Here is a 23,658-nt window from a genome sequence, read left to right as displayed (position 1 = left end):
TAGGACTTGCTTCTGAGTAGAATTTCAGTTTCAGAGACTGATTGGAAGGTCCCTTATTGCTGCTTGCTGGCTTCTAATGAATGCCTATTTTCTTGGGTAGAGTGAATTCCACTCTTCTTTAGAAAAAGAAAAAGAAAGATAAAACATCAGAAGATTTAAATCTCCACTCAGACACATTTTGGCTAAGCAAGGAGGAAACGTTTTGTACAAGGTGTGGGGACTACTGCTGTGCCGCTCTCCCCAGTTACACGCCCGTCAGTCAGTCCTAATATATTAGCCCATATAAACGGCAGTGTGTCAGAAATCTGAATGGTAGACCCCCACAACACACCCCTGCCAGAGTCTACATAAGTTGATATTATGTCTAAAGTGACAGCCTTCTAACATAAAGGGCACCATAAATCCAAGCACGTTGTGTTTCATCAAAGTACGGTGTACTAAATGAATATTTCATGTATTATTCTTTTACGTTTTACACTGTTTACTGTCAAATGTAGTTCAGGTTTTTGTGGAAAGTGACACCCCTGGATCTAATTTCAATTTATCCGGTTAAGACTCAGTAACGATTTGCTCATGACCTTGTCATTCACTCCCAGGCAAGTCCTAGCTTCTGTTACTGGAGGCAGTTCATATTTCATTAAGCCTCTTGTATAACCTCTGAAAATCTAATATTAAAGGTCAGTAAATATTTTAGTGAGCTTGCAGAGCCAGAACGAGAACTGAACAGTCTGCTTGAAGCACAAAAGAAATAAGCCATTAAATGTAAGCTGAGTCTGGAGAAATGTATTTGAATTTTACTTGTATGTTCATGGATCACTTGTATGTTCATGGACCACTACAGGGTTTCATTTTGGGAGGGCTGGGGGAATCCCTGGCAAAACTGGCATGTTGTGGTATCCCAACATGAGCACCCACACCTGGATAAATTTATCGTGGGTGGTACAACATACCTGATCGCCAAAGAATTGATGCTTTTGAATTATGGTGCTGGAGGAGACTCTTGAGAGTCCCATGGACTGCAAGAAGAACAAACCTATCCATTCTGAAGGAGATCAGCCCTGAGTGCTCACTGGAAGGACAGATCCTGAAGCTGAGGCTCCAATACTTTGGCCACCTCATGAGAAGAGAAGACTCCCTGGAAAAGACCCTGATGTTGGGAAAGATGGAGGGCACAAGGAAAAGGGAGGACAGAGGACGAGATGGTTGGACAGTGTTCTCAAAGCTACCAGCATGAGTTTGACCAAACTGCGGGAGGTAGTGGAAGACAGAAGTGCCTGGCGTGCTCTGGTCCATGGGGTCACGAAGAGTCAGACATGACTAAACGACTAAACAACAACAACAACATACCCACCACCGTTTCCAATGAAAATAGGTGTTATGTGTTCAGTGGTCTGAGCTTGAGTCTGGGCAAAGGATTCTGAGCCCCCGTGTTCTGATTTGATACATGATATCCAATCACAGAACATTTCAGGATTTGGGATTCTGCCATTGGTCCTTAAACTCTGACTTATGATTCGCAGCTTTGAAGTTTGGACAGCCAATCATGTTGGGCGTGGGCATGGCCCAGGCCTTTAGATATGTATACAGTGGTACCTGGGGTTAAGAACTTAATTTGTTATGGAGGTCTGTTCTTAACCTGAAACTGTTCTTAACCTGAGGTACCACTTTAGCTAATGGGGCCTCTTGCTGCCACCGCCAGGCGATTTCTGTTCTTATCCTGAAGCAAAGTTCTTAACCCGAGGTACTATTTCTGGGTTAGCGGAGTCTGTAACCTGAAGCGTCTGTAACCCGAGGTACCACTGTATAAGAAGTTGCTTTGCTCCTGTTGTTCAGTTCTGTTTGTTCAGTAAAGGTTCTTACTGATATCACTGTGTCTTGCCTCATGGGAACCCACCTACACTTCAATAGTAAAGGTAAAGGTACCCCTGCCCGTACGGGCCAGTCTTGACAGACTCTAGGGTTGTGCGCCCATCTCACTTAAGAGGCCGAGGGCCAGCGCTGTCCGGAGACACTTCCGGGTCACGTGGCCAGCGTGACAAAGCTGCATCTGGCGAGCCAGCGCAGCACACGGAAACGCCGTTTAGCTTCCCGCTGGTAAGCGGTCCCTATTTATCTACTTGCACCCGGGGGTGCTTTCGAACTGCTAGGTGGGCAGGCGCTGGGACCGAGCAGCGGGAGCGCACCCCGCCGCAGGGATTCGAACTGCCGACCTTTCGATCGGCAAGCCCTAGGCGCTGAGGCTTTTACCCACAGCGCCACCTGCGTCCCTTACACTTCAATAGGGATGCCCTATTCCATAATGATGATGATGATGATGATGATGATGATGATGATGATGATTTTACTATTTATACCCTACCCATCTGACTGGATTGCTCCAGCCACTCTGGACATAACAGATATAAAAACACAATAAAAGATTTAACATTTAAAAACCTTCCCTATTCGGGGCTGCCTTCAGATGTCTTCTAAAGGTTGTATATTTACTTATCTCCTTGTCTTGGGGGGGGGGTGTGTGTCACATTACTCCCTGCCCTCTAAAATTTCTCTGATGAAAATAGGGATGTCCCACCATACTCTTCCACATTTCTCCGATGAAAATAGGGACGTCCTGAGGAAAAACAAGACATTCCAGGATCAAATCAGAAATTGGCACAGCTTCTGTAACTCTGGGACTATCCCTGGAAAATAGGGACACTTGGAGGGTCTGGGTATAATGATCAGCAGTGGTCAGTGGATGGTTGTGAGCCATTCCCCAGCCTCTGTTTTCTACAAATGTCTGGATATGGCATTACTAACAGGAAGTTTAAAAACAGCAAGTGGTTCACAATTGCAGGGCAGGGGTGAGTCAGTTTGCAGACATTGGCACAACAGCAGCTGCCTGAGGATGCAAGTCCTGATGCCAAGCTTGCTCTCTCCGAATATAATGGAGTCTCCCTAGTATATTTTTGTCAATGAAAATTCAGTGGAATTTTTTGCCCCCCAACAAGTCACTGCTGTATGCTGCAAACCTTTGGACAGAGGTTTTGTGCAATCTATTCCCAAGAACAGGAGCAGTACTAACAATAGCAGCCATGTGGTATTTGTAAATGTCTCAGGAAATGGCAGAACGGACTGATAACTCAGCTCCTCAGACCACAAGTCTTCTTTTTCTCAAAACGTTGCAAACACTTAAAGCCAGCAAATCAGTCCCAATCAATGTTTCAAAGCGAACCTGAATGTTATCATCGGAGCAGGAATTCAGTACGTACAACGGTTATTCAGGGACAGAAAAGAGATGAGCAAACCCTGCAAAAAATACAGGTAAGAACCAAGAGCAATGTGTTCACTCTCTTCACCATCTCACTATTAGGAAAACTTGCTTCTGTTCTTTTCCAAACAGAGTCAAAATATCTCTGTGTGTCAGTCTATCTGTCCTGCTTTTCTCTATAACAAAAGAACTCTCTTGACTGCAGCAGAACAAATCAAAGGAACATAACTGTTCCCTGCCCTTCCACTCTATTTTCAAGGGTGGTGATCAGAGACAAGACAAAAAAAATTAATTTATAAGTTCTGTTGAAACAAACAATTTTTAGATTTCTAGCTTGCAATATAGGCAAAGCCGCCTTGCTTTCTCTACAGAACACAGTGGAGGCTTCCATGTCCAAACTCATATCACTCCATTCAGTGTGGGATTTAGGGAAGGAGAAAGGGGAAAAGGAAAAATGCAAATTATAAGCCTCTCTGACTGGTTTCAGTGTTATCACACTACCCTCTCTTGGAAAAGAGGCTCTCAATTTGCCCTGGTGGCTTGTGAGTGTGATAGCCAAACAGCACCTGAGAGGCTACTATCTGTTCGGAAAGATTTGTTTCAAATACATCAGTAGAAACCCAATTAATACATTCCAGCTCATGAAAGATATAAGCGTAATGGAATCAAAGGGAAACCAATAGCATTTTATATGCAAATGAATGTTGGGAGATGGAGAAATAATGAACAGTGTGTGCAAGTAATAATTACGTGTAAAAACAAAATAGAATATGAATTTGCAACATAGCTAATTACAGTGTACACTTACTTGCACACACGTAGTAAATTCCAACACAGCTGTGAAACAGGGACATCCTTAAGATATTATATCAAAATAGATACAACTGTCATATATGGTTGTGCATTTCCTGATTTCTGAAGTGTTTTTAAAGAAATTCTTGTTATGAATGCTAGTTAAATTTTGCTCAAGCCTGAACTTTTCTGAGATAGTTGATGACCTAGCTTCCTTTTCCAGACCCAAATTCCAAAATCTCAAAGAGTAGTTTCAGAGTAGAAAAGCATTTCCTTGTATTATTCTCTTCCCCATGCTTTTTGAAAAGCAAAACAGCCCTCCCCTATTTGTTGAATTAAATGATAAGAACATGTTCCACAGCTAGCTCTTGGGGGAAACAGGATGTGACTAAGGATATTCCATTAACAATGGGCAAATGCATGTGCCTGTCTTTTAAATTTAATTACACTGACTTTATGCCAACTCTGGCAGCAAAATATATTACAGCAAAGCATGCTGAATCTATTTGCTACAAGTGATACCACCTGGCCATATTCAGGTCAGGCATGTATTTAAAGCACACGCCTTGTGGCGAAAGCTAGCAAGGAATTCCAGAGAGGTGAGTGAGCAGGGTGGCAGAGGAGAGGTGGAGTTTATCATCCTTCCTTGGTGCCAAGCATGGAAACCAAGTTGTCTTCCAAAGGAGGGAAGCCCTTTCAACCACATGCTGCAGAAATGTACAGTGGTACCTCGGGTTACATACACTTCAGGTTACATACGCTTCAGGTTACAGACTCCACTAACCCAGAAATAGTGCTTCAGGTTAAGAACTTTGCTTCAGGATGAGAACAGAAATCGTGCTCCAGCGGCGCGGCAGCAGCAGGAGGCCCCATTAGCTAAAGTGGTGCTTCAGGTTAAGAACAGTTTCAGGTTAAGAACGGACCTCCGGAACGAATTAAGTACATAACCCAAGGTACCACTGTATCACTTTCTGCAGACTAGCAACTTTTGTGGCCTTGTTTGCAAAGATGTAATATCGTGTTGCAATAATGAAATGTTCTAAGTAATGTGCCAAGGGTCACTGACTCTACAGAGGATCGGGCTGCCCGAAAGCAGCTGGAGCTGAAAGCATCTTTATTTACACAGCCATTTCACTTTTGAACAACTTCCCCCTGTCCTAACAATGCCATATCCAAGTAGGAGCAATCTGTTTTATATTCAACCGCGCTTAGAATTGCAGCCTTAACAATAAAAGGGAGTAGACCGACCAAGCAAGAGCTGCTTTGCCAAGAAATTAACTGCAAGGCTGTGACTGCCCAGTGCTGGCCACAATTTAAGCAGAACCCGTTGTGCCTTAGGTTCCATTACCCAATAATCGATATGGAGATCAGCCTGCAATTTCTCCTTTCAGAAAGCCGCCTGAGAGCCTTTTAAGCCAGCGATGAGAAGTTCCTGCTCTCCCCCCCCCAAATCTTCCAACGTTTGCAGCTTTCATATTCGTACACGCCACCCCAATTTCCAGAAGCAGTGCGAGATTTCAGGGGTTGCAGGCATACTTACCAGGATCTTTCTTCCCTTTGGGGGCAATGAGGCACAGCAGAGACAGTGGTGCCTTTATGATATATGGTTTTATTTACACCGACATACAACCTGCCCCTAGATGGAGTGATTGCAGAGCATTCACATTCTATGAGCAGCTGCCCCCAATTCAAGTAAATAAATAAAAATACTTAACTAACTGACCAATCGCGTCACAGATAATTCGGTTCTGTGCCCCCCCCCAACATTAAGCATGCCCCTAACATAAATCATGAGGGATGCGGGTGGTGCTGTGGGTTAAACCACAGAGCCTAGGGCTTGCCGATCAGAAGGTCGGCTGTTCGAATCCCCGTGACGGGGTGAGCTCCCGTCGCTCGGTCCCTGCTCCTGCCAACCTAGCAGTTCGAAAGCACGTCAAAGTGCAAGTAGATAAATAGTTACCACTCCAGCAGGAAGGTAAATGGCATTTCCGTGCGCTGCTCTGGTTCACCAGAAGCAGCTTAGTCATGCTGGCCACATGACCCGGAAGCTGTACTCCGGCTCCCTCGGCCAATAAAGTGAGATGAGCGCTGCAACCCCAGAGTCGGTCAGAACTGGACCTAATGGTCAGGGGTCCCTTTACCTTTAACATAAATCATGGCTAGACCCATGTGGGTTTCCGTATTTGACAAAGTTTGATCAAACCTTCATGAAGTCTGACTTTTACTAAATCCAGGAATTATGGGGAGTCTGCTCCAACCACTGCCCCAAATTCATAACAATATACCAGACTCTCCAAGTGTTCCTGTTTTCCAGGGTCAGTCCTGGATTTACAGATGTCGTCGTGGTTTCTGATTTTATCCCAGAATTTCCTGCTTTTCCTTAGGACGTCCCTCGTTTCATCAGAGAACTGTTGGAGGGCATGGGAATAATATAATAATAATTTATTATTTGTACCCCACCAATCTGACTGGGTTGCCCCAGCCACTCTGGGCATCTTCCATCCTATATAAAAACATAGTAAAACATCAAATCTTAAAAAGCTTCCCTATACAATCAATCACCCCCAAAACAAGAAAGGGCTTTAATAATAATAATACTTTGATTGATCTGATTTACATCCTATGCCCTTTTAAAATGTGGGTTTTTGTGGGGGGGGGGATTGGATTGTTGTTTTTATTTTTATTATGTATTTTATGATTTTATATATTGATTTTATTCTGTAAACCGCCCTGAGACCCCTGGGTATAGGGCGGTATATAAAATCAATAAACAACAACCACAACAACAAATAATAATAATAATAGGAAGATTGGATTAAATTTAATGATTATTTAGTTAAATATGTTAAATTAACTGGAAACAGCTTGCAGATACTTAATTGGCTTAGGATTTTATTTAAGTTAAGTGATGAATTAATATGTTTAATTTCAAAATGAAAAGATCTAAGGATATTAATGGACTAAGTTAAGTTTATAAGAACTGTGATTTGGAAAACCGTTAAAAGGACATGCAATGAAATTCAATAAAGGGGAAGCGAGGAAGTCACATAACAATGTTAATAAGTGTAATTTTTAATAAGGTTATGATTTATGTTTGTTTGTTTTATGCGTTTGTTTGTTTATAATTTTGTGAAAACTAATAATTTTTTTAAAAAGATAAAAATAAAAATAAGCCAACCCTTTGGCTGGTTAGCATACTGTACCATTTTAATGTGTTGGTAGGAGTTATTGTTGTGTTCTTGTTTTTATTATGAATTTTGTGCTTTTATCTTGCCTTTTTATGCCGTGAACTGCCCCGAGATCTCCAGAGGAAGGGCGGCATATAAATACGATAAATAACAAAACAATAATAATAATAATTTTTTAATGCACGTTTAAGTAGCTCTTGGAAACCAGAGAAAAGAATCAAGGCATGAAGGAAGTGCATATCAGATGCTTGCGGGTGGCGGAAGCCGAACCCCTTTGAAACTTCACTATTTTATATGGGATGTTTTTGAGTCCTAGCGTCTAACTGAAGCCGATTTATCAGCGCTCAGCTGTAAAGACGCCAAGCGCCCCCAGGCAAATTATAGCCACTTCAGAGTAGGCGGGGTCAAGCGGCGCGAGGGAGTTCCGCCAATGAACAGCCGAGAAGTAGCGAATGCCATAACACCTGGGCTTCCATTGGCCGAAATTCCAGCTCCTCCTCAGATCTGACTCGAGGATTTTGATTGGGCGAAAACCGAAAAAACCCACACGCCGGGCAGTACGCTCACTCGCGACTGGGCGTAGTCGACAGCTGTTCCCCGGCAGCCAATGGGGAGAGGGGTTGTTGCAGGGTGCCAAGATGGCGGCGCGCTGCTTTCTGTCAGGGAGAAGAGGGGCAGGGATGGAGTGAGGGCCGCGGCGCTCGGCTTTGGGGTGGGGGTGGGGAATAACGGTCGGGGCCCCCGGTCTGGCTCTGGGCGTCCTTGCGCTCGAGGCCGCGGCGGCTCTCGTTTTCCGGGTGAAAAAGGCTATGAGGTGACGGGAAGATGGCGAGCGACGCGGGTAGGAAGCAGTTCTGGAAGCGGAACGCGTCCCGGGTGCCGGGCAGGTGAGCGAGGGCGCGGGTGGAAAAGTTTCTCCCGGGGGGCGGGAGGCTCCCGCTGAGGCGGAAATCTCGAAATGTGACCAGCTTGCCCCTCTTTTCTTGGTTCTCGGTGGGGCTTTGCGCGAAGTAAACATGCCGGCCGGTGTGGCGCTGGCTGTGGGACGGCACAAATGGGCGAAGGGGGGAAAACGGTTGGGGGTTGCTGCCTCTATTGTGGTACAGAGCACGGGCAGGATTTGTGTTAGGGGTGGGGGCAGGTAGCCAGAATTAGGGTGGGGGAGGTGGACCAGGAGTCCCAGTGCCGGAGTTGTTGTTGTTGTTTAGTCGTTTAGTCATGTCTGACTCTTCATGACCCCATGGACCAGAGCACGCCAGGCACTCCTGTTTTCCACTGCCCCCCCGCAGTTTGGTCAGACTCATGTTTGTAGCTTCAAGAAAACTGTCCAACCATCTTGTCCTCTGTCGTCCCCTTCTCCTTGTGCCCTCCATCTTTCCCAACATCAGGGTCTTTTCCAGGGAGTCTTCTCTTCTCATGAGGTGGCCAAAGTATTGGAGCCTCAGCTTCAGGATCTGTCCTTCCAGTGAGCACTCAGGCCTGATTTCCTTCAGAATGGATAGTTTTGAATGGATAAGCTCTGCTTGTTGTTGTTTAGTCGTTTAGTTGTGTCCGATTCTTTGTGACCCCCTGGACCAGAGCACGCCAGGCACTTCTGTCTTCCACTGCCTCCCGCAGTTTGGTCAAACTCATGCTGGTAGCTTTGAGAACACTGTCCAACCATGTGGGCCCTTCTGGAGACTTATTGGGCCTCATTGCTGTTTCCTGTGAACTATGAGGACAGCCAAACATGCCCTTTACTCCAGTGTTAGAAATTGTTGTTGTTGTTTAGTCGTTTCATCGTGTCCGACTCTTCGTGACCCCATGGACCAAAGCACGCCAGGCACTCCTGTCTTCCATTGCCTCCCCCAATTAGGTCAAACTCATGCTGGTAGCTTCAATAATACTATCCAACAATCTCGTCCTCTGTCATCCCCTTCTCCTTGTGCCCTCCATCTTTCCCAACATCAGGGACTTTTCCAGGGAGTCTTCTCTTCTCATGAGGTGGCCAAAGTCTTGGAGCCTCAGCTTCAGGATCTGTCCTTCCAGTGAGCACTCAGGCCTGATTTCCTTCAGAATGGATAGTTTTGAATGGATAAGCTCTGCTTGTTGTTGTTTAGTCGTTTAGTTGTGTCCGATTCTTTGTGACCCCCTGCACCAGAGCACGCCAGGCACTTCTGTCTTCCACTGCCTCCCGCAGTTTGGTCAAACTCATGCTAGTAGATTTGAGAACACTGGTACCACCTGACCTTCCTACGCCTCTGCAGCCCAGGACCTCCAGACACACTGCCCAGACCAGCAACCCAGGGAGGTTACTTTGGTGCTACTAATGCAATGGTTTGACTTCACCCCCAGAGGCACACTGTCTCTTGAGACAGATGCATGGCAATGCTATTGCAATGAAAAGGCCTGTGATGAATCAGAAATTTGAAGTATATTAGAATGGATATTGTGAAAAAGAAGGAGAATGAGTGAAGAAATAGAGGTGGCAGGGAGCATATGAAATTAAGTGCGGGGATACATTTTTAAGGTTCAAAGGAGTCTTTTAGTGAGTTCTTCTAATGCAAAGACTAGGAATGTGGAACAAAGACAAATACCTTGCTTTGTTGTTGTTTAGTTGTGCCTGACTCTTCTTGAACCCATGGACCAGAGCACGCCAGGCACTCCTGTCTTCCACTGCCTCCCGCAGTTTGGTCAAACTCATGCTGGTAGCTTTGAGAAAACTGTCCAACCATCTTGTCCTCTGTCCTCCCCTTCTCCTTGTACCCTCAATCTTTCCCAACGTCAGGGTCTTTTCCAGGGAGTCTTCTCTTCTCATGAGGTGGCCAATGTATTGGAGCCTCAGCTTCACGATCTGACATTCCAGTGAGCACTCAGGGCTGATTTCCTCAAGAATGGATAGGTTTGATCTTCTTGCAGTCCATGGAACTCTCAAGAGTCTCCTCCAGCACCATAATTCAAAAGCATCAATTCTTTGGCGATCAGCCTTCTTTATGGTCCAGCTGTCACTTCTATACATCACTACTGGGAAAACCATAGCTTTAACTATACGGACCTTTGTTGGCAAGGTCATGTCTCTGCTTTTTAGGATGCTGTCTAGGTTTGTCATTGCTTTACGTATAAGCTAAACAAGCCATAGCTTAGGGCCCCACTCTCTTGCCCCCCCTCCTGAAGCATCTGTATCCCGAGGTATGCCTGTACAATTAAGAAGTATATTAATAGTGAAATAATTTTGGTAGGGAAACGTAATTTCTGACCTTTTTTTTTGCTTAGAGTTACTTATAGCATTCAATGCTTGGGTCTCTCTTCTGATTTGGTTCCTAGCTAGAAGAGGTGAAACTATTTACAACGGTTCACCTTTATGCTAGTGAGAAGGAAGCTGTACCTGTTGAGTTTGTGTGTCTCATGTATCTGTTAAGGATATGTGGACTCTGCCATAAACAAATGTGAGAGTTCGATAATGGGAGTATTTTGATAACAAGAAAATCTGTTGAGGTGCCTGTGCATTTCATTGACAGTAAAGAATGTGATGCCAGAATAGGAAAACAAATACCCATTGGAGAAATTGAGGCGGTGAGTTTGCTTTGAACAGTATGAATTACAGTATGTTCAAGGCTGTTGTGTGGGTTTCTCTACCTCTTAAAAGTAGCATAGTTAGTAGAATGTCTACCATTTATGGAATCCCTTTCCTCCCAGGTCTTGGCGCTAGCCATTATCTTATTTCAGCTCAACTTTAAAACACGTTTATTTGCCCAGGCATTTGTAGGGTGCTATTTCTTTCCAGCCTAAGGAATGCTCTGCAGCCTTATGGATATTTTATGATTGTACATATTGTAGACTGTTTCTCTGTGGTTTTATGAACTGTTTCGTTTTAACTTGTTTAATCTTTGTTGCAACCTGCCTTGGGATTATTAGATGAAGGCTTGGTTAGAAACATTTAAAACACATGCATTATAGTGTTGCAAACAGCAGATGTTGATGACTACAACAGAAAAGAATGTTCAGATTGCTGGGGTTGGGGAGCACATCACATTACCTTTTGTGATAGCCTGATGACAACTGTCTTTAGAAGGTAATAGGCATTGTTTGGCTAAAATTGAGAAGACAGAGCATGTGGATTTCATTAATAATTTGAATAGCTACTGGAACTTTTGTTCCCATAGTAAAGCCCTCTGTACAGTGGTGCCCCGCAAGACGAATGCCTCGCAAGACGGAAAACCCGCTAGACGAAAGGGTTTTCCGTTTTGGAGGTGCTTCGCAAAACAAATTTCCTATGGGCTTGCTTCGCAAGACGAAAATGTCTTGCGAGTTCCTGCGGGTTTTTTTTCCTTTCCCCTCCTTTTTCTAAGCCGCTAAGCCGCTTATCAGCTGATCCACTAAGCCGCTTAACAGCTGATCCGCTAAGCCGCTTATCAGCTGATCCGCTAAGCCGCTAAGCCGCTTATCAGCTGAGCCGCTAATCCGCTAATAGCGCTAAGCCGCTAAGCTGCTAATGGGCTTGCTTCGCAAGACGAAAAAACCGCAAGACGAAGAGACTCGTGGAACGGATTCTTTTCGTCTTGCGAGGCACCACTGTACTTAGCTAGAGTAGGGTGAGAATATTTGGCTGAAGTGGTTTCGAATGCTAGTCTAGGTTAAAATGGTGGGGATTTTTGAAAGGTTTATGGGGTGTTAGGAGAGGGATAGTACCTCTGGTGGGGGCATATCATGCTCTGCTGAGGTAGTTTGTCCACCTTTGGTCCCCACCCTGCTCAGATCTCACCTGTGACTCCTAGAAGCTGTCAGCATGTGACAGCAGCAGGAACAGCTTTGACTGGTCGGCTAGGCTAAACCAGGTGAAGGTAGCCGATGGGTCTCATACCATTGGTGAGTTAGGGACTTCTTTGCATGCGAAGCCAGAGTCTGGTGGATTGAGCAGACAAGACCAATAGTGGGTCCAATGGTCAAGAAGGTGGTTTCAGCACGTGCTGTCAAGGGAAGTGAGGAGCAGATGCGGCTCGTCAACCTGGGTAGGTAGCCAACCTAGGAGAAGGAAAACTCTGATCCTAAACCTCCGTTGCCTTGTGGGATATCTTTGGGAGAAGAAAAGGCTAAGACTTAACCCTACACAAATCCGGAGTGGAGTCCCTAAGACAGTTGGATAGCACCTTGTACTGTACAAGTACAAGGCAACTCTGGCAACTACTGCAGCTAAACTAGTGCCAAACATATTTCTTCTTTCTATTGGACCACATCAGCGAGACTAAGAGGGCAGTCTTGACGTCTAGGCAACCCAGGATCTCCATATACACTGCCTAGGTTTGCACCTTGGGGAGATCTCTTTGAGGTGCTAACACAGCGGTTTTACTTTACTTTACCCCTCCACTGTCTCTTGAGACAGATGGATTCCAATGCAATGATAACGACACATGTTGATTATCAGACATGACTGTGGAATAGATTACCATTCTCTGGTTCCCTATAGATTTTACTAACCTGAAACAGAATCTTCATTTCATTCATAAGAATATATTGAAAAGGAAATCTTTTGAACATGCTATTTTACACGACTAATCTTAAATTATATTGGGGATATATACTGAAAATTCCATAATACTTTGGAACTGGACAGATTTCTTGTATGTGTGAGAGAGACTGTCGCAGTGGGTAGTGCTGGTGGGAATGTTGCATATCCCCATAATTTATAATAGGGTCAAGGAAGGAAGATGTTAAAGCATGCATGGAGGAATACCCCCCTAAATCAGGGGGACTGTTCTTCAGGTCCTCTCCTGGGGCCAGTGCTTGGCCTCGTCTTCAGATGAATAACCAATGAGGTTCATCTGAGACACGATTATTTACTAATAAGTGCTGCCAGGTAGTGTGATCCTGTCCCTCAGTAATCACATGGGGTCCTATTTATGTAAGGAATTTTTGAAGGATGCTAGTGTCGGGCTAGGAACATTGTGAATTCCTGACACATGGGATGCACTAGAATGTTTTTCATCAGCGGGCTGTGTCCATAGTATAGGAAGATGCCCGTTTTCCTCAGCAGATAAAGAGTCACTTGTAACAGCACTTAATAGTCTACAGTTGTTATACCTCTTACTTGGCTTCTCCACCCACATCTCCCAGTCACTGACTTTCTTGCACAACCTCTCCCTGGCAGCATCCACTGAATCAGGTTATGGTATATGAATATGCAAGTGATATATTAAAATTCACTATAGATACTTACATAGTATTTCAACATCTAATCTTGAAGAATGTGGTATGGTGTGTGATACAGTGGTACCTCGCAAGATGAATGCCTCGGAAGACGAAAAACTCGCAAAACGAAAGGGTTTTTCATTTTTTGAGTTGCTTCGCAAGACGGATTTCCCTATGGGCTTGCTTCGCAAGACGAAAACGTCTTGCAAGTTTGTTTCCTTTGTCTTGCGAGTTTGTTTCCTTTTTCTTAAAACCGTGCATTCACTTCGAGGAGCAACTCATAGCACGCGGTGTGGTAGCCTTTTTTGAGGTTTTTGAAGACTTTGGTGCTTTTTGAAGCTTTTCCAAAGTCCGTGCTTCGCAAGACGAAAAAACTCACGGAACGAATTAATTTCATCTTGCGAGGCACCACTGTACTAGAGAAGGAAATGTGGACAGTACCACATGTAGGAAGTTCTACACTACAATATATGCAATACTTGTAAAAACAAACTGTAGATTTATTTGTTTCACAATTAGCCTACTAGGATGCAATTTCTTAGTAATGCAGTATTCAAGATTAGTGAGTGCTTATGACTTCTAAGATGGTATATAATTCCAGCATTTAAAACTTTGATGAAAAGGGGTGTGATGGAGATAAGTCCTTGAAGTATTAATTCTAGTCTACACTAGTAAGTTGCATTCAAGTATTTTGAGTTGGATGCTTTCTATTTCAATACTACTTTAAGCAAGGCACTTAAAACACCACAAAAATGAAATTAAGGCATATTGAAGTTGAATCTTGTGTTTTTTTATATACGGTATATAATGGCCGTGCATGATTTTTCAGGAGTGTTCTCCTGGAAACATCACAGATGTGCAAGACGTGCAGTGACCAAATGTGGCTTTTGACTATTATTAGGCTAGTTGGGTTTGCTTCACTTGGTCCTGGTTTACCTAGTTATTTGATAAAAACCAATCCATTAAATTTTGCAAGTAAAGCATTAGTGTGGTACATTGTGAAATATTCCCTATAGTTAAAAGAAATAAGTCCAGGTGAAATGATGATTTGGGCTGAAGCGGTAGCAAATTTCAGTTTGGTAGGGCCTCATCCTTGTTACTTACACAGTATTTTAAACAGTGTTAATGCAGCAGCAGGTGAATCTCTACCTATTGTGTGATCATCAGCTCAAAGGTCTATCTAGTGCTTTTCAGTACAGAATAGTTTAACAAGCTTGTTGTTGCTGAAAGCATTTTAATGTGGAGAGGGCTGACATTGTTGTCTCGCTTATCTGATAATGTTAGGGTTTTGCCTGCGATCCGACACCTACTACACCACTTCTATTGGCCATGCTGACTGGGGCTGATTGGAGATGTAGTCTTAACAACCTATAAGGGTCTTGTTTTCCCTGTCTCTGATGAGTGTTTGCAGGTGCTTTCAGTATAGCTGTGATCCAAATCTTAAAAGGATGTACAGAAGGTGACCATTTTATGCATGTCCAATTGACACTGTTCCCGTTTTGGCAGATGGGGGCAGGGCAAACTTATATGCGCACAAGGGCCAGGAATGGAAACTCTGCATGAAATGGTTGCCCCCTGTATGTTTATTGTCTTAAGCTGGATGGCCTCATCTGTTTATATAAAATACATTTCTGTTAAAGAGTGCAGCATATCCCTTCCTACCAATGTATGGTTTAGTTTAACTGGAGTACTGTTTATAAATAGTATAAATTTATAGTATAAGACTTCTTATTGTATAAGAGAAGTCTTGAGTTATTTTTGAAGCCTGCTAAACACACTTATTAGGGAGTCAGCTTCATTAAAATTCCATGTAAATAGGTGTTGGATTATGCTGTAATTGTACTAAACTTTCTTTCTTCCTTTTTAGTATTCAACATGTATACGGAGCTCAGCATCCTCCTTTTGATCCACTGCTGCACGGAACGTAAGTTTTTTAATTTTTCAAAGCAGATAAAGGACTTAAATCTTCTCAGTATCTAATCTTTTGTTGAAGTCAATGCTTTAGCCATCTTCTCTTTCTGCTTCTGACCATATTGCTCTCTTCGTTCCTGCTTTCCACTGGCTTTTTGAATTTTATTGCTAAACATTTAATTACTTTGGCTTAGCTTGAAAGTCCCTTCACTTTATGGAATAAGCTAATCAGTTTGTAATGCTGTATTCTGTTAAGTAATTTTAATTTAAGCAACTGTGTTTCTTTACTATTGACAACTGTTGCCAAAATTAGGGTAACTTATTTTCATTTTTCAAAGCATTTGACTCTGTTTCAGCTGGTTTTATTAATTGTGTTCATATTACAGATTTGCAAACAATGTTTTAACATTTCTTGGACCAATGCTATATTATATTTGGGAGTGGTAATTATTTTTCCTTATGTCAAACTAATATTTTAAGTTTTGTGCTTTGTCGATGTTTTATCAAGGGCTGCTTATTATTTATTTGTTTAATTTAAGAATATTTTTAATAGAGCTTTTATATCCCAGTTTAGCCTGGGAGGCTGTCCCCCCCCCAAACTGTGCCTGCAAGTTGACAAAGTGGGTCGTGTCAGCACTTTTGAAGTTGTTATTTGACAGCTTAATGATGTCGAGGGACAGACAGGTGAGTTGTCCCATGCAACTGTCAAAATGGCTTATAGAGTCCTCAAGCTGAAAAAGGTTCCCCATCCCTCACTTAAACCAAGAAATGTCTTATATATTGTGCATTCATTAACAATGAGCAGGCATAATGTTTCCCGTTGTTGTATCGACCTCTTAAAGAAGCTCTGGCCATTTGGGAGCACGCTAGCTGCCTTCTCAGTTTCCTTTGCATGAGGGTCTCTTGTACTACAAGCTCACTGGATATACGTGAAGCAATACAGTGGTGCCTCGCAAGACGAAATTAATTCGTTCTGCGAGTTTTTTTGTCTTGCGATTTTTTTCGTCTTGCGAAGCATGGACTTTGGAAAAGCTTCAAAAATCACCAAAGTCTTCAAAAACCTCAAAAAAGGCTACCACACCACGTGCTATGAGTTGCTCCTCGAAGGGAATGCATGGTTTTAAGAAAAAGGAAACAAACTTGCAAGACAAAGGAAACAAACTTGCAAGACGTTTCCGTCTTGCGAAGCAAGCCCATAGGGAAATCCGTCTTGCGAAGCAACTCAAAAAACGAAAAACTCTTTCGTTTTGCGAGTTTTTCGTCTTTCGGGGCATTCGTCTTGCGAGGTACCACTGTATAGATACACACCCATCTGTATTTACATTACAGTCTTAATTCCTACACAGAAGTTTCACTGTGACATCTTGATTGGTGATGGTAATAGGAAATAGTTTCCCCCCAGTCTTACTTGTAAGAAATACCATGTATGGTCTCAACAGTGGCAGGAGACAAGTTTTTCCTCCTGTAGAGCTAATACAACAAAATAATTTTGTTTCATTGATAATGCTACTCAGCCCTGGATTGCCTACCAGATTTTTAAATTGGTCCCTTTTGCTTCTCCGATCTTTTGTATCACTACGGCTTTCCTTCCTGCACAGGCAAACTAGCTTAAGCAGATATGAACTGAGAAATAGCAGGAGGTGAATTGTTTGAGAGGCTTGCTTTCTGTCAGCTGGAGGAGAACCAATTTATGAGCTGGCAAAAAGATGCAAACTGTAAATGTCAAGTCTGGAGGAACTGAACTAGAGTATGGATTTTATCGCTCCCTGTTCATACTACTATTATTTCTGGAATTGGAGTAGTTTGGCAGTGCAGCTGTAATGTGCTGATCTCTTAACCATTTTTAATACAGTGGTGCCTCGCAAGACGAAAAGAATCCGTTCCGCGGGTCTCTTCGTCTTGCGGTTTTTTCGTCTTGCGAAGCAACCCTATTAGCGGCTTAGCGGCTTAGCGCTATTAGAGGCTTAGCGGCTATTAGCGGCTTAGCGGCTTAGAAAAAGGGACAAAAAAGCAAAAAAAAAAAATTGCAAGACTCGCAAGACGTTTTCGTCTTGCGAAGCAAGCCCATAGGGAAATTCGTCTTGCGAAGCGCCTCGAAAAACGGAAAACCCTTTCGTCTAGTGGGTTTTTCGTCTTGCGAGGCATTCGTCTTGCGGGGCACCACTGTATTATATTGGGTTTGCAAATGACCACTTGTCTAGCGATGAGGAAAACAAGCTTTATAAAAGTTCTGTTGAATTAGGTAACTTTCTGACAAAGGTATCCCTGGCAGGTTAGCTTAAAAAAATTACAGACTTGTTTGTGGAGCTGAAACACACCATCTTTTTTTTTTAACCATTTGTGAAATGTATAATGTGGTTCCTACCTCTTTATTTTAGTACTCTGCAATTAACAAGTTGTCACAAAGGACAATGAAGAATCTGAACAAGCTAGGAATTGTATATTGTTGTATAATCTTGCTCTCTCCCCGCCATCATGATGCTACGATTTTACATTGTCTCTCTGATTCAGTGTCTGCAGTATAGGCATATAAAAGGTGCATGGTAACCTTCTGTATAACAATAGTTTGCACCTCACTGGGATATTTTCTTAAACAGATAAACTGTGGTTCTGCCTTCCCATACCCAAAAGTGAGTGTGCCTTCTACGATTTGAAGAAGAAAATGTTTCCTGACAAGCAGCAATAATAATTTGTATGTCTATCAAACATGACAACAAAGTGTAAAAGAAATGATTCTTTAAACCTACTTGTTTCAGTGCTGCTTAAGATTTGTATTTTAAGGCAATTAAATTAGGCAGGTTCCTTAGACTTGACAGTGAAGTTTTCTTCAGCTTGATAAAAGCTAGGAAGATCTTGGAGGCTAAAATAATCAGGACCATTGTGCACACTGTATTCTGCATACAACCCTGCACGGAATGGTAGCTAATCACAGCTTTCTCGCTAGTGTGCCTTTATGATGTCTGCCATTCCCACATTACTTGTTTAGACTTGTATTTACAGTGCAGTCGTACCTTGGAAGTCGAATGGAATCCGTTCCGGAAGTCTGTTTGACTTCCAAAACGTTTGGAAACCAAAGTGCTGCTTCTGATCGGCTGCAGGAAGCTCCTGCAAGCAATTGGAAGCCACGGAAACCCCATCAGACATTCAGCTTTCAAAAATAGTTCGCAAACCGGAACAGTCACTTCCAGGTTTGTGGCGTTTGGGAGCCAAAACGTTTGAGAACTAAGCTGTTTGAAAACCAAGGTACGACTGTATTGTGTATGTGTATGCCAAAATTGATGAAGTAGTCCTCACTTATGACTCCTTCCCTTTGTGTAAAACAGAAGTTTTGCCCAGTAATTCCTATGAGATGCAATCTGAAATCTGAAATAGTTGCCTTTAAAACATTACTTGCTAGGCATTTTTTTTTTTTTAAAAAGCATTGCTCCTATGCAGTAGATGACATGGCTCAAACACACTTTGAATTCAAAAGAAAAGAAGATGGAATAGGTTTACATGTCTGGAGAAAAATAACCCCTCTTCGTAGGAAATCATTTTTTTTTAGCCTTGTGCTACTGCCATGTGCACATTTGGGACATGGTGAGGTTTACTTTCGAGAGAATATGTATGGAAATGGGATGTTGAATAGTCTGAAATAAAATTCAACCAGTAGCTAAACTTTAACAGGATTGCACTTGGTTCTTTGTACTGAGCTAAAGGTGTTTCAAGATAAGCAACTAATTCTCTCCTGCAATCTCTGAGGTTCAGACAGTTTCTACGATATTTAAAGGGAATTGCTCATGAGGTCCTTCACCTATCAAAGTAAGCAGACACAATGCAAATATGTCATTTAATGTTCAAGACAATGAAACAATATCTTTGAAAGGCTGTATGAAACAATAGGTTTGTGAACGCAGAAGGAAATAAAGGAGTAACAAACACCTTTTGACCTACATACCTTTCTTGGTTTACTTTATAGAATCTGCCCCCCCTTTTTTTATTAAACTAGCAAAGCTTTCTCATTTATAAGCCTTAAAACATAAAATTACAAATAACTCTGGGAAGCTTTCCTGTGCGAGTCCCATTGAAATGGACTTACTCAGCTCAATTAAAATTAATGGGGCTTGCACAGAATTTACCAGAGGATTGTGCTTGAAATAAGCAGGAAGTAGCGTAATGGGGAGAGAGAGGAGAACTGGATGGAAAAGAGGGACTGGAGCAACTCTGAGTTTATGTAGATGATCTGAGAAATGGATCAAAATGGATTTCAGTCCTACTCTTGTGCAGCTAGCATACTGAGCAGCATTCTGCTCAATCCCTCTTGGATTTGTTGAGCTGTAATGGTAGGCTATTCTGCCCACGTTTACTGTCTGTGATTAGTGTAATAGAGAATTTTGGAGGTTTCATTAAATGTTTGTTTTGCAGAAAAATGTTTCGAAGCCCTCAAGTTTGGGGTTGTTTTTTTTTTTGGTGAAAAATTTCTCATAAAAATTGTTCAAGTTAAATGCCTTTGGGAAGTGAAGAGTACCGTATTTTTCGTCCCATAGGACGCTCCGTCCCATAGGACGCACCTAGGTTTTTTGGGGGGAAATAAAGGAAAATTTTTTTCCCTTTATTTCCCCCCCCAAAAGCAGGTCGGGGAAACCGAACCAGGTCGAGGAACGGCGCTGCACCTCCCTGCTGTCCCCCGAGCTTGTGGGGCTGGCCGATGTCTGCCTCAGGCGGCAGGCTGCTATCCGCAGCGTGGGGAGCCCTGCGGGGAACTTCTGCAGGGCTCCCCACGCTGCAGATGTCTACCCGGCGCACAGGGCGCTCTGCTCCAGGGCGCCCTGCCTGTCGGGTGGCAGGCTACTATCCGCAGCGTGGGGAGCCCTGTGGAGAACTCCCACAGGGCTGCCTAGGCTGCGGATGTGTTCCCGAAGCGCCGGGCGCTCTGCTTTCAGGGCGCCCGACGCTCCGGGAAGCAGGCTACTATCCGCAGCCTAGACAGCCCTGTGGGAACTCCCGCAGGGCTGCCTAGGCTGCGGATGTCTTCCTGAAGCCTGGAGAGCGAGAGGGGTCGGTGCGCATTAACCCCTCTCGCTCTCCAAGCTTCAGCGAAAGCCTGCATTCGCCCCATCGGATGCACCCAGATTTCCCCTTCATTTTTGGAGGGAAAAAGTGCATCCTATAGGGCAAAAAATACGGTAATTTATTTTGAGTAATTTTTAGGCATGAAAGAATGGGGAGCAATTGAGGAGTGCTAAAATGCTGAGGGAAAGGAAGACGTAGAATTGCAGCGGTAAACTGTGTTTGATTTTAGGGTGGAATTGAAAAGGAGAATGAATTTATATTTAATTGGCTAAGAAGGGTTGCTGAATAATTGTTTAAAATTAAGGATGCAAAAAGGGGAAGGTATGGGGAAGTCCGGGAAAAGAGGTTTATGGAAATAAGGTAAAGAAAATATGACTTTTTGTGTTTGTTTTTATGTTGTTTTTGTGTATGTTAAAAATTTGGAAATTAATAAAAATTTTATTTAAAAAAAAAAAAAGAAAGAATGGGGAGCAGGGAAAGGTCCAGGGTTCAGAATTTGCGAGCACCTAAAAATGTCTGGGTGCAATTTTTTTGCGCCTGGCTGATACTGAAGGATTACTGAAATGCATGTGCTTTAAAGCCTCAAAGTATATGTTAAGGATAGACAATATGTTAAGCAGTTTAACAATAAGGAGGAGAATGTTTTGAAAACTGAAGTGGAGTACCAATATTTTTATTGTAAACACCAAATTAAACATGCATTAACAATTTCTGCTAAAAATGTGATATAACGTGTCACTTATGTAAATTGCATATTAGTTCATGCTTATCAAAGCAATAAAAAGAGTTGCCAACCCCCCCCCCCCCCCAGTTTTGGCACTCACAACCCAGGTTCCAGGAGCCGTTCGGCTGCTAACTTTTCTATTCCACTTTCTAACACTGGAGAGGGCAGTACCACAATGTAAAAGAAATGGATAAGTGAAGGGAGAGGCAGGCTGTGCTTGAAAGTAGCACTTAATATGTGAAAGATGGAAAGTATTTTGTGCAAAGTATCTTCTTGAACAAGCTATTATTTATGAACTGGAAAAATACACACAGAGAAGAAGAAGAGTTTGGATTTGATATCCCACTTTATCACTACCCTAAGGAGTCTCAAAGCAGCTAACAATCTCCTTTCCCTTCCTCCCCCACAACAAACACTCTGTGAGGTGAGTGGGGCTGAGAGACTTCAGAGAAGTGTGACTAGCTCAAGGTCACCCGGCAGCTGTATGTGGAGGAGCGGAGGCGCAAACCCGGTTCCCCAGATTACGAGGCTACCGCTCTTAACCACTACACCACACAACGATCCCTTGTCCAAGACCCTTGTCCAAAATACGCCGGGCATTCTTCACAGCATCACTGCTTCTGAGCACCAGCTTGAGACCAGCCTCTTCAATTGCTCTTCAAATTTAAAATCCAGAAATATCCTTTTAGTTGGAGCTAAAATGGGGTTGTATCCAGCAAAATCACCCCCTTAGTGCAAGAACTTCATCTGTCTGCATGCCCCTGGTGGTCCCCCAATCTGCTTTGGGGGGTTGGGGGAACCCCCAGAACAGATTTGAGTGGGTGCAGGTCACATGAGGGAGAGGGAGGGAGAGGAAGTCATGTTGTGCTGATGGAGGGCCTTGCAGTAAGATACAAACCACAGTAACTAGATATGCCAAATGCTATGGAAAACTGAAAAAGCTGCACATCTAACTAATTTTTGGTTAGCTGCACATTGTTTGCTGATTAGCAGCTCACTTCTTACCAAGTCTTCTCAGAAATATGTCCCGTTGAATTTGGGCCAGCCTTAGTATAACTTTTTGCTTTAGTTGGAATGAACTAGTTACTTAGTCAGGTAGTATAATAAGCACAAAAGTGCCTGTTTTTGTGTAAAGTGCTGGTTTTTCTTTTAAACAGCTTAAAACCTGGAGCCAAGCCACCAACAACTCCAGTGAAACTGAAGAAAATCAGCACGTTTCAAGAATTCGAAAGCAACACGAGCGACGCTTGGGATGTCGGAGATGACGACGACGAACTCCTGGCGATGGCTGCAGAAAGCCTTAACACAGATGTAGTCATGGAAACAGCTAACAGAGTAATTCAGAATCACAGCAAATTACAAGAACAGCACAAATTGCAGGAGGAACAGGTGGAAAAGGAGCAACCACAGCAGCTTTCAGAAGTGCCCTCAGCTGCGTGTGGTGACAGCAGACTGGTTAAATCTGTCAGTGAAAGCAACACATCAAGCTCTGCAGGTATATTAAACCTCAAACTCCATTGCCATTCATTGTTTCTCTAGGTTGAAAGCTGTAGTGTATGCCTTGTTCCAGGATTTCTTGAGGGCTTGGAAGCTTTCACTTCCCTCTTAAGCCAGACAGTAATTGAAAGGGTCATGTTATCCATTCAAAAATAAAAATAATGAGAAGTTGGGAAAATGTGCTAGTAGATCTTGTACTTTAGACTCTAAATCTACCCCACTAATGTCTATGGGACTAATCCAAATAGTAGCATTTAAGGACCATAACTCAGAAGGGCCATTTGAGAAGTCCCCTTTCCAGTCACCACTTGCTTCGCATGTGATATTCATTCGTAAGGGGTTCTCCATGATTACCTATATGTGTGGGCAAGTTGATGAGGGAGTAGGAGTTCAGACACCAAGCCATGTAGGGCCAAAGCTCAACGCTGCTACAAGTCAGTGTAGACAATGTCTTGGACAAATGTCTTGACTTGGTATAATGCAGCTTCCTGCATATACTATTTAAACTAAGCACCAGCACTTGGTTTGGAGTTCACAAAGTGACTAGAAATCAGTGGAGCTTTCAAGCGCTCATGACACACCCAGTTCTCTTTCATAACCTCATAACTGTAATCTTCTTTCTCAAGGCTGTCTTCAAAGGCAGCCCCACAAACAACACATTGTGACAGTCCTAGTTTTGAGGTTATAGGACCATAGATAAGAAAGTGGGCAAAGTAAGCTTTTCCACTCTGAACTGTGAACAAGGCGCTCTTGACACTAATACTTGGTAGCAGGCTGCATGTCATACAAAAAATGTCATGCATGACTATATTTATGGAGGCGTTTTTAGTATTTTCATGTAATCCTGAAGAATGAGTCCCGAGTTGTTTTTAAGACACACAAAGCACTGTTTCCTCTTTGTCTTGGAAGGAAAAAATGGGAAACCCTGCTACATCACTTTGCAAGTGTTTAATAGAAGAAAATATTGTCGGAACCATTTGAAACATTACTACTTGAAGTGTGTGTGTTTAATGCCATTCTATATGAATAACCCCTCAGTTGTTCTCGGCTGCTTCTTCACAAACGTGAGATTCTTGGTA

General features: G+C 43.1%; 1 protein-coding gene and 1 long non-coding RNA gene across 2 annotated transcripts in view; both read left to right on the top strand.

Annotated features, from left to right (window-relative positions):
• LOC307226021 overlaps nucleotides 1–23,658 on the top strand; it is a 242,783-nt gene that overhangs the window by 70,426 nt on the left and 148,699 nt on the right. The gene's annotated exons all lie outside the window — the stretch shown is intronic.
• Nucleotides 7,871–23,658, top strand: part of TBC1D22A (TBC1 domain family member 22A) — a 121,256-nt gene continuing 105,468 nt past the window's right edge. The window contains exons 1-3 of the mRNA XM_079994239.1: nucleotides 7,871–8,117; nucleotides 15,263–15,319; nucleotides 22,240–22,577. Coding sequence (XP_079850365.1) covers nucleotides 8,056–8,117; nucleotides 15,263–15,319; nucleotides 22,240–22,577 — 457 coding nt within the window. The 5' untranslated portion in view covers nucleotides 7,871–8,055. The remainder of the gene's footprint in view (nucleotides 8,118–15,262; nucleotides 15,320–22,239; nucleotides 22,578–23,658) is intronic.

The sequence above is a fragment of the Podarcis cretensis genome, assembly GCF_951804945.1.
Source record: "Podarcis cretensis genome assembly, chromosome: 10".
Classification (NCBI taxonomy): Eukaryota; Metazoa; Chordata; class Lepidosauria; order Squamata; family Lacertidae; genus Podarcis; species Podarcis cretensis.
This window is presented reverse-complemented; position numbering and strand designations above follow the sequence as displayed.